The sequence below is a fragment of the Artemia sp. Qi Xiang Cuo genome, chromosome 6, assembly GCF_049724085.1.
Source record: "Artemia sp. Qi Xiang Cuo chromosome 6, ASM4972408v1, whole genome shotgun sequence".
NCBI lineage: Eukaryota > Metazoa > Arthropoda > Branchiopoda > Anostraca > Artemiidae > Artemia > Artemia sp. Qi Xiang Cuo.
The window spans coordinates 14,551,506-14,563,188 of record NC_142799.1 but is presented as its reverse complement, the minus strand read 5'-3'; the positions used below and the strand labels follow the sequence as shown (position 1 = coordinate 14,563,188).

The 11,683-nt window shown below is 39.1% G+C and overlaps 1 protein-coding gene across 1 annotated transcript in view; it reads left to right on the top strand.

Moving 5' to 3' along the window:
- Positions 1–4,540: 4,540 nt before the first annotated feature.
- The window catches only part of LOC148950896 (coiled-coil domain-containing protein 149), a 42,494-nt gene continuing 35,351 nt past the window's right edge, over positions 4,541–11,683 (top strand). Inside the window, exon 1 of the mRNA XM_089090062.1 lies at positions 4,541–4,638. Within this exon, the coding sequence (XP_088946188.1) occupies positions 4,636–4,638 (3 nt within the window). The 5' untranslated portion in view covers positions 4,541–4,635. The remainder of the gene's footprint in view (positions 4,639–11,683) is intronic.

Sequence of the window (11,683 nt, the reverse complement as noted above, 5' to 3'; positions counted from 1 at the left end):
GGCGTCTAGTTGCCCTCCAATCCCTTTTGACTATTAAAAAGGGCACTAGCCCTTTGAATATCCAGTCAAATGAGCTTTTATTGAAGTTTCTACGACGACACTTTCTTTGAAAACCTTATATATCCCCACGGCATAATTTAAAACCCTTGCCCTGAGGGATGTGGGGGAGTGTCCTCCTCAAAAATTTATTTTCTATGTGGAAATAAACTACACTGAAGAAAATGCCTATATCAAAATTTTGATTTGATGTGTTAGGGGGAATGATAGGCGTGGGGGGGGCCAAGTTGCCCTCCAATCACTTTCGACTATTGAAAAGGGTACTAGCCCTTTGTATTTCCAATCGAATGAGCTTCGATTTGAAGTTTCTACGACAACACATTATATAAAACCTTATATGCCCCCAGGGCATAACTTAAATCACTTGCCCTGAGGGTTGTGGGGAAGTGTCCTCCTCAAAAACATATTTTCTATCTGGAAATCAACTACGCTGAAAAAAATAGCTACCTCAAAATTTTGAGTGGATGTGCTTGGGGAAATGGAGGGCATGAGAGGGGGGTTAGTTGCTCTCCAATCACTCTCGACTATTATAAATGGGACTAGCCCTTTCAATTTCCAATCAAATAAGTTTTTGTGAAGTTCCTATGACAACACTTTCAATAAAAACCTTATATACCCCCGGGGCATAGCTTATATCCCATTCCCTGAGGGCAGTAGGGTGAGTGTCCTCTTCAAAAATATAATTTCTGTCTGGAAATCAACTACGTTGAACAAAATGGCTATCTTAAAATTTTAGGTATTTTAGATGTTTTTAGGTATTCTCATAATGGTAGGCGTGGAAGAGAGGTGTTAGTTGCCTTCCAATCACTTTCAACTATTAAAAAGAGCACAAGCCAGTCCAATTTCCGATCGAATGATCCCTTTTCCACGTTTCTACGACAACTCCCTCGATACAAAGGGCCCTGGTTTAAAAAACAAAACAAAAAAAAAAACAATACAGTGCGCCAACAACGTTCTTTTCATCGTTCTTTACTATACTGTTCGTCTGTTCACAAAGAAATCTTACAAGGTTGTTGTGTACACTCTTCCAAAATTTCTCAAAATACAAAATTCCCCCACAGCAAAGGTCTTGTTTTAGTTGATTTGCTGAAAAATATTCTTTTTTGTTGTTGTCCATATTGATCAAAAAAGATTCAAGGGCAACTTGCACACCCTTTTTTTCCCAAAGTTACCTGATAAAAGTTTCGAGATAGCCATTTTGTTCAGTATAGTTAAAAGATCCAATAACTATGTCTTTAGGGGGTAAAAAGACTCACCCACAGTCCGTGGAGGGTCGAGCTATGAAATTTGCCTATTTTTATGAATAGTATTCGTTATTGGGAATTATACAGACATTTTTTTCGGGGGGGGGTTGTGCTTGAGGCTGATTTCAATAGGGAGAATCTTTCTTGGGGAGAAATTTGGGGTGGGGGTAAAATTTCCAGGGGAAATTTTACACTGGGGGATTTGACAAAATTCCTATACGAAATTCTTTTTAACTGTCTTACATTCTCTTTTCCAACTCCATTTTCCGTGTGGAGGTGTTCCACGGGAATTATCCAGTGGCTATTTTCCGCGTGTTTTGATTTTTGGGAAAAAATTTCCACGGAAGGTGGCATTTCTGGAGTAAGCGAGAAACTGATTAGAGATTTAAGTTTTTATTCAAATGAAAGTATGCTAAGGAGAATTTTTCAGACTGAATCGTCCGCAAGAAATTTTACAGGGAAAGGGGATTCTCAGCAATGATGGAACTGTCTGGAGAGAATTTGACGGAGGGGGAGGGTGCAATTTACGTCAAATGCAATTTCCACGGAAGGGTCTCCCGTAAGGAAGGGGGTATATTTCATGAAAGATGAGCCGGATTTACTGGCATTATTTGAAAAACGATCAGAAATCTAAAAAAAACTAATTTTTTTTAACTGAAAGTAAGGAGAGAAACATTAAAACTCAAAACGATCAGAAATTATTCCATATGTGAACGGTTGCCCGTTCCTCAATGCATTGCTCCTTACGCTAAAACTGTTAGCCCTTACAAAAGAGCCTCCTGTTCTAATTAAACTGTGTTTCATCAGCCGTTACTAAGAAATTGGGACAAACAGACAAACTTTAGTGCAAAGAGCAAGGTAGTGAGAAGGGGCAACCATTCATTTACTGAATAATATCTGTTCGTCTTGAGTTTTAACTTTTCTCCTTATTGCCAGTTTAAAAAAAAACTTGTTTTTTTATTTATCTAGTTATAACCGATACGATAGTTCTTCCTAAAATGGCCCATAAGTTGACATAGTATTATGTTATAACATGGTATTATGATAATATCAAGACCCATATTTATATTATTGTAAATCAAAGACTAGCAGGATCAATACTAGCTAAATATTTCTCTTGTTTATAGACCAAACGTGTTACAACATAATGGCAGAAGTGACAGATATCGATCAGGAGTATGAAGACGGTGATAAGGACTCGGAAAATAGTCAACCCTCCAATAAAAAACCGAGGATTACAAAGAAAAGGGCAGACCAACGATACGAGACTGAGTGGGAAAGAGAATCTGACTTTAATGAATGGTTACGAAAAGGAAAGGTGCAGACCGGTCTAAACAATGGATATCTAGCTCACTGTCTTTACTGCAAAAAGAATTTCGTTTGTAAAAAAGGGAAACACGACGCAAAAAGGCACAAACAGACCAAAGCTCACGAAGAAAATAAAAAAGCGTGGATAACTTCGTTTTCTAAGACCATGCCATTGAGTCTTCATTTTTCTGATGATTCAAAAATCGAAAGAGTGGCCACTGTTGAGGCGAAGCTAGTGACATTTCTCGTTGAGCACGATCTACCCTATTCGCTTTCTGAAGACTTGCTGAAACTTGTGAAAAGTATACCAGGCCCAGATCTTCTAAGCCAGGCCACCCTTGGTAGAACTAAAGTAACTAATATTGCTCGACAAGCGTTGACCCCTCATTTTCATGAAAAGCTTCTTGAAAACCTCAAAACGAATCTTTTCTCCGTAGTAATAGATGAGACCACACATTCCTCAGTAGCCAAACAACTTGCTGTTTGTGTCAGCTTTTGTCGAATGCAGCGACGGATCAGCGTCTGGTCTATTCAACCAGCTAGTTAAGGTGATGGATGATGTCAAGAAGGCGGGTGTTCCTCGAAAAAACTGGGTCGGATTCTGCTCTGACACAACGAATGCTATGAGGGGGATAAATCACTCAGTCAAAACACTTGTTGAAGGGAATTATCCCTGGGTTACAGTTGTGAAATGTAGCTGCCATCTGTGTGCCCTAGTTTCAAGTCATGCTTGCAAAAAACTGTCCAAGAGCCTCGAAGGTCTATTTCAGACTGTGTGCAATCATTTCAGGCATAGTGCAAAACGCCGAGATGCATATAGGAAGGAATTTCAAGTCTTTACTCAAGTTTAACAGCACAAGATTCCTTGCTTTTGCTCCAACACGCTGGTTGTCGTTTCAAAACTGTGCACGCCGTATTCTTGAACAGTGGGATACTCTTACGTTGTACTGGGAGTCGTTGGTACTTGATGATCCCTCGCATGCTAATGATCATGTAAGAATGACACTAAATAACCCATACTCGAGGGTTATGATGTTTTTGTCGATTACGTGTTGGGAGAGCTAAATGAGTTCAACACCATCTTCCAGTCTGAAAAACCCCTATTTCACCTCATGAAAACCCAGGTGGAAAAACGTTTTCGGACACTAACCATGAACTTTATGAAGCCTTTATATGTTATAACAGTCAACCCTATTGACACCAATCCGCATGACGAACTGAACTATCTTCCCGACAGAAATGTCTATATCGGCTACAAAGGGTACAATTTCCTTGTGGGGCTCGAAACGAGAGAAGTTACCAGTGGCCATTTTATAGCGAAAAGTCTCCGAATTCGTCGCTCCGCGAGGGATTTCTACGTCGAAGCTGTTCAATAAATTTTTGACCGTTTTCCATTTTCTGAAAAGATCTACGACTTGGTATACTTGCTTACCCTAAGCTCTAGTTATGAACGGAAGGTTCTTAGTCTTCGTCAGTTCTTCTACTACTGCAATTCTCCACTTTGGAATAAAGCAAAGCTAGAGCAGGAATGGCGGTCTATACCGAGTGGAGCTCTACCTAGTACTGTCGATCTCCCTGACGTAGATAAAATGGACATTGTCGTTTACTGGCGGCACATCTTGCAAACGAAGTCACCAAATGGTAGTCAGATGTTCCCAAATGTCGAGAAAATGGTTCAGTTCTTTTTCTCACTCCCTTTCTCAAACGTTATTGCCGAGCGTCTCTTCAGTTTGCTCAAGGAAGTGAAAACTGTTAAGCGAAACCAACTGATTGCAGTGACTCTTTCGGCAACACTGAAAACCAAGTGTGGTCTTAAGCGCAATTCTAAAGGAGGGCTTGACTCGGGCAAGTTAGTGCTAGAGCTAGAACCCGGACTAGTCAAGCGTGTACTCAAAGTGAAGGCTAGTGCCTCTTCTCGTCATTGTCTAGTGGCAACACTGAACAACAGTCAACGCCAACTCTGGCAGGCTGGCAAAAAAGTTAAATCCTAAATTAATGCAGTAGGCCTATTAGGCTCAGAAATTCAATGGTAGGAAACTAAATAAAATCTTCTGAATGTCACCCTAATTTTGGTACTAGTGCACAAGTGCATAATTTTGGTACTAGTGCACTATTGAAAAGATAAGAAGAAAACAATTCTTACTTTATGGTATGCAGAAAAACTGTTGGCCTAGGCTAGTTAACCCATTTTGAGGGCACTTCTATCAAACTTTACACACACACCCTAATGTGCAAATATATAGCCCAAATTATTTATTTGTCATGTGATTTTCTGTTTCTTGATTTTGTCAGCATTAAATCAGTTTATGAGTAGGCCTATTAAGTTAAAGAAAGAGGGATGTAGGTTTAGGCTAGGCCTATAGTTTGTGCCACATATTTGCAAATTAGGGGGGAGGTGAATTATAGTGAATACACTCAAAATGTACTAAATACAGAGTTTTTTGCACATGATGAAGAATAAATTGTTTCATTGACATGTTTCCTTCTCAATTGCCACAATTGTTCACTATTTGAGCTTTGTGAAGCAGCAGTTTCAGTTAATTTTTGGCAGTTCATATTAATGACTTACAAATAAAGTGAACATACTACTTGATGCCTTTTCTTATGCTCTTTACAAATATAATAGCCTAGCCATTTTTGTCAAAAATGAATTTTACCCCCATCCCTATATATACCAATTCAGGGTATATCTTGTTTGCATCAGAAATAAACTTTACCTTCACCACCCATATGTGCAAATATATACCCTGAATTAGTATATAGGCAGGGGTGGGGTTAAATTTATTTCTGACAAAAATAATATTTATATTTGGAAAGAGCATTAAAAAGGCATCAAGTAGTATGTTTACTTTATTTGTAAGTCAATAATATGAACTGCCAAAAATTTACCACAGTTTCAGGGAAGTAAAATTGTTGTCTTATGGACAATGAAATAAAATTACTAGTTTAAAGCACCATTAAAGTAACTTACCTATCCTATAAACTGATTAAATTTGGTTGGGCTAGGCTATAAAATAATACATTCTTTTCTTGGCAAATATTTATATATTCACATAACTTAGCTAAGAAAAAAAAACAAAAGTAAATAGCCTATATCATTTGATGCCTTTTTTATGTTATTCCCAAATTCAATGATTGCTTCAGGAGCAAATTCTATATTGAGCCTTTGAAAGGGCTCAAAACAGCCCAGAGTATCCAAAATAAAAAAAAATGTGTTAAAAAGCCCTATTGTGAGAAAAAATTGACATTTGTAGCTGATTCAGGAATGATAATTATTATTTTCATTAGAATAAGGCAGTCTTAATAGTAAAATGTTATCTTGAAAACCAATTTGCAGAATTTTAAAAAGAGCCTCAAGCCAATGGTAGATCCAGGGGGTGAGGGGGGCATTTGCTGTCCTAACATAGTCTAAAGTTGTGTAATTTACTTAATTAACACAAGTTTGAGTTAATTAAACTTGCTCTTAATGCATGTTTGTTGGATCAACCTATTTTGTCCCCCCCCCCTAAAAAATCCTGGATTTGCCCCTGCCTCAAGCCCCTAAAAAAAGACACCAAAACATACAACATTAGAATACCCATTGCTGAGAACCCTAAATAGGAAACCTATAGCCCCCACCTTGAACAACAAGGGAAATCACATTTTTGCATGGGTACCACTAGCACCCTTTTTCCCCTGTTTTTTTTTTCTTTGTTAGTTACCAGTTTTGTAATTATGTCAAAATCCTGGGGGGGGCGCAAAGTTGGAGCCAATTTTCCTCAATCAAGTAAAAATCACAGTAAAAAATGCGCCATATAGTACCATAAAGGCAAAAATATAGCCTACTAAAGAAAACTAACCTGTTTCTCTGTATGCTTGAATAATGCAGGCTTATCTTAGTCTTGACAAGATTTTTTGCAGAACCTAAATTGGAGCTGGGGGAGAGGCAAACTGAAGACAGTGAATTATCACAAATGCAAGTGTGCCTTAAAAAGAACATAAAATTAGCAAAATAAACACACCTCTCTCTTTTTTCTAGCATTCTCTCTCTCTCTCTCTGGAAAGCTGCTATTCTCTAGGTTTACTTAACATTCTTGATTGTAGCTTAAGTTAAGCTGCTCTGCATACTCATCTTTTTTTCAACCTCAATTAGTCTAGCAAGGTAAAGAAAAGGAATAGACCTGAAGTAAGGTTTGGGATAAAATTCTAAATGACAGGCTCTTTCTGTGTAAGAAATTAGCTAAACTTAGGATAAACATGAGGTTTTGGTCAATATATACAAGACTCCATAACTGAAAGGGACAAAATAAATATGCTTCTCATTCACTTGCAAATGCAACCCCTCCTTCTGATGGTCTCATATATAGCCCTAGGAATATCTAAAAACTAAAAGAAATAAGATTCTGATTTTGTAATGTCCAGGATGTTTGTATTAATCAGACTATAATGTTTCCTTCTATTATTACACATCTTTGTAAAACCATTTCATACAATATTTTGGTAAATTGTACACTCAACTGTACACAGAGATAAACTGCAAACTTAGAATATAGTTGGTTCTAATTAGGAGCTAGAAGGTATGCATTGATATAATAAAGAAGTCCACTAATAGGGCTATATATGGGATCATCAGGATAGGGCCAGGATTCATTTGCAAGTGAATTGATTTGCAGATTTTGGAAGTGCATAAAAAAGGAATTGAGTTGCATATTCACCTTTTCCTTATGTGATTTATGGACTCTTGTGTATATTAACCATGGTTTTATTTCTTGATATACATGCTGAAAGATAAATATACCATTTGATACATTTATCAATGCTCTTTCCAAATATAGTTGTGTAATGCCCCTAGTACTCAGACATTGCCTAATCTTGAATCAAAATCACAATAAAGATATATCATTTATAAATATAGGCAGATATTGCAATAAACTTGTTACTTGGCTCATGTCAATTCAATTAGTAGATACATATATGAGACCTAAGCACCTGAAAACAAAATACAAATAAACAACAACTTCTTAAGTAACAAAACAACAAAATCATTTCATCTTCCTTCTTTTCTTGATGTAATTCAACAATGACTTTTGTCAATGCTCAAATTCAATTGGCCAGTGTTTTGACCTGCCAACCAGAACAAGTGACTGTTGTGCTTCTTCTGTAGCTATTCTGTTCTGCCTAAACCAGATCTGTGGCCTCTGCTTCTTTCTCTTTGATACTGACCCTTGGTGTCAGAGACTCTGCTCTAACAGGGCCTGCAGTTGTGGGGTTTGTCTATGGAATCAGGCACGTTTTTGGGAGGCAAGGTGCTCATTGATACCTGCTGTTCTTTGGCAGGTTGGGTTTTTGCTTGGAAATTTTTGCTGTCATGTGGGTACATCATGGTTGGGTATTGTCTTGGTTTAATGTAAATTCTGTTGCAGTGGAATTTCCCTCCTTCTTCAAGATGAGCATAGTATGAACAAGAGTTATCATTGGTTTTACAAACCATTGCCTTCTTCCAGGGTCCCAGGTCAGTCAACTGGACCCATACTTTCTGACCTATTTTTAGCAGTTTCACACTCCTTGCATCTCGATTATAGTACTTGCTTTGGGCCTCTTGGGCTTTCTTCCTCTTTTCGAGTATCTGTGTGATACTGGGCAGGAGAGATCTCAACTGGTGTCCCATCATTATTTGAGTGGGGGCAAAACCATCAATGAGTGTGTTTTGGTACTCCAAGAGTGTCAAATATGGATCACTCTTGCTGGCTTTCATCAAAAGTCTTTTAGCCATCTGAATGCCCTTTTCACTCATGCCATTGGACTGGGGGTAATTGGGGCTTGAGGTTGAATGGATGATTTGCCAGTTGGTGATGAACTGCTCAAATTCCTTCCCACTGAACTGGGGGCTGTTGTCAGTTGTGGGTCACTCAGGAATTCCATATTGGCTGAAATGAGATTTTGGGTTGGCTATGATCTGCTGTGATATGGTGTTTGTCAGGTAATCAACCTAAAAAAACTGACTCATGTAATCAACAGTGACCATGTAATCTTGTCCATTGAGCTGGAACAGGCAACAGCTAAATGCTGGAAAGGGTAGTCTGATATTTTTTGTGGGATCATCGGCTCCTTCTGTTGGCTTGGGGCAAACTTGGCACATACTTCTCACTGGCTGACCATTCTCTTGATATCTTGTGTGATGCCTGACCAGAACACAGAAGTTCTGGCCCTCTCTTTAGTCTTCCTCACTGCCAAATGAGAGGAGTGTGGTTGGTCTAATATGCCTGCTCTCATGCATCTCAGGAAGACTATATGCTTTCTTTTTACCACAAAGCAATCAAGTTCTGCCAGCTCTTGGCAGTAATTCCAGAAGGGCAAGCCTACTTGTATTGTCTGCATCAGAAGCTCAAATATTTCGTCTTTTGCTGTTTCTTGGCATATTTGGACTAGCCTTTGGCTTGCTATAGATATAATTTGAAGCACCGAGTGAACCACAACTTCCAAGTCCACTTGTGACTCTATGTCTATATCTGCAAGATGCAGGCAAGATGGGGCATCCACTACAGGAATGGTCTTCCAAGATTTATATCTCAGCATGATGTCATACGGCTGAGCAGCCAACATCATTTGCTGCAGCCTTGGAGGTGCCTTTTGTATTGATTTCCCAAAGATCAACTCCAGGGGCTTGTGATCCGTGGTCATGCAGATTGTTCTTCCAAACAGATATTGGTGGAATCTTTTACAAGCAAATGTTATTCCAAGCATAGCTTTTTCAATTTGCGAGTAGTGCTGCTCTGTCTCACTCAGAGAGCAAGATAGCAAAAGTGATGGTTGCTCCAACTACTGTCAGTTGTGTGCCCAGACCATAGTGGGAGGTATCTGTAATCACCTCAATCTCCTTGGCTTCTTGGTCGAAGTATGAGAGGTTTTGACAAATTGCATCCTGAATCCCTCTCTTGGCATCCTTGTGGCTTGGAGTCCATTCAAACTTATGCTGTTTTGACAGGTCTTGAAGGGGTTTATTAAGCGTTGATAAGTTGGGGATGTATCTGGATAGGTAATTATACATTCCTAACAATGTCTGTAGTTCTTCCTAGTTTTGGGGTGCAGGCATGTTTTCTAACAACTTGGTTTTCTCTGGATCTGGGGCAATGCCACTTGTTGTTAATTTGTGTCCAAAGTAGGTGATGGAAGTAGTATTGAAGACACATTTCTCTCTATTGAACTGCACTCCTTTGTCTCTTGCGATTAGGAGTACTGCTCTCAGCTTGGCGTTGTGTGCAGCATTGTTACAGCCATTGCCTGCAATATTATCAACAATCAGCCCAACGTTCAGTTCCCCAAAGACCTCCATTTTCTGCTGGTATTTGTCCTGTGCTGAAAAAAGTTCAAATGGGTGTTGATTTCATTTATATTGACTGTACATGGTGTTGAACATTGTCAAATCAAAGGATGGTTTGTCCAACACCATCGACCAGTATCCATTTAGGGCATCCATCTTAAAGAATTTCTTGGTGCCTTTGCACTTTGCTGCTACTTCATCAAATAAGGGTATAGGGTTATGTGGTCTCTCAATTGCTCTGTTTAGGTCAACAGGGTCTAAATAGATCCTGAGTGACCCATCTGTCTTTCTTACTAGGACCAAAGAGTTTACCCAGTGTGTTGGCTTGGTCACTTTTTCTATGACCCCAAATGAGTCCAGCCTTTCCAGATCTTCTTTGAACTTAGCTTGCAGAGCAAATGGGATTTGCTTTGGTAGCTGTACAGTAGGGACTCCACCCTCTTTTAGATATATCTTGCAGGTTCCAGGCAGTGTTTCTATGCCTTCAAAAACCTCACTGAACTAATTTAAAAGATTTTGTAGTCCTGGCCTAATTCAGGAAGGACTGTGCATGCTGAGGGCAGAATTCATCAGCTGAATCCGTTCTCTAGAATGGCGGCTGAGGACGGGGTCACTATCCCTGCAGACTACATGGAAAGTATGGATCTGGGGGTTTCGGCTCTTGAACTTAACTTTGAGGTTGACGGTCCTCAGTACCTTCAGTTGTCTTCCAGTATAACTGGTGAGCACATCCACAGTAAGTAGCATTGCTGGCTTTTTTGCCAATTTATCAAAGTCATTCAGTGGCGAAATGTTGGCCTCTGTACCAGTGTTGATCTTGAACGAAAGTTCAATATCATGCTCTACCAGCCTTATTACATTCTTGACTCCAAATATCAATCAATGTCAAACAAGCTGGTCTTCCAGAGTGCTAAATTCACAGTCCTTTGCTAGCACTTTTAACTGAGTAACATACAATTTGATGGTCTCTCTATCCTTTTGGTTTCTCTGATGGAAAATGTATCTGGCAAAGATGAGGTTTGCACTTGGTTGAATATAGTTCTCAAACTTATCCAGATTAACTTTTGGCTTATTTTGCTCTGTGTCAGTTAAAGTCCAAGTGGAGAATACATCTTGCCCTTTTTCTCCAGCCCAGATCAGTAAGTACAAGCATTTGACTGTATTGGTTTTCCTACTTAGTGGACCTTAGAACATGAGCTCACAATCTTCTGAATCTTCTCCATTTGGATTGGAGATTGTGGCTTGGCCAATTGATTGATGGAGCTGGTGTACTGTCCATGTTGAACTCTTAAAACTTCTGCTTCTGAAACTATGCAACTTGGCTCACGTCAATCCAATTAGTAGATGCGTATATTAGACCCAAGCACCTGAAAACAAAAATACAAATAAACAACAACTTCTTAAGTAATAAAATAATCAAATCATTTCAGATATAGAATTTGTTTTTGGGAAGAGTGCAGTACCAATGAAACTTGGACTCCCCATTGGCATCCATCTGTAACTGTGCAAACTTTCAACTTTCTGGGGTGGTAGATGCCCCTAAAACCACCCCCAGGATCTTCCCCTGAAAGTGGGCACCTAATCTTAGAGCCCACTGATGTAGGCTAGATTGCCTTAGATAGTTTAGATTAAGTGGTGATTGGGACTGGTTTAGTTAGGATTTGCTGCTTAGAAATCAAAGAAACATTTGTTCTAACTTCAAGATCCTTTGTCAAAGATTGGGCAGTATTCAAGCTTAAAATGTGTGCCCATGATAAAATTCAACTGTAGACCA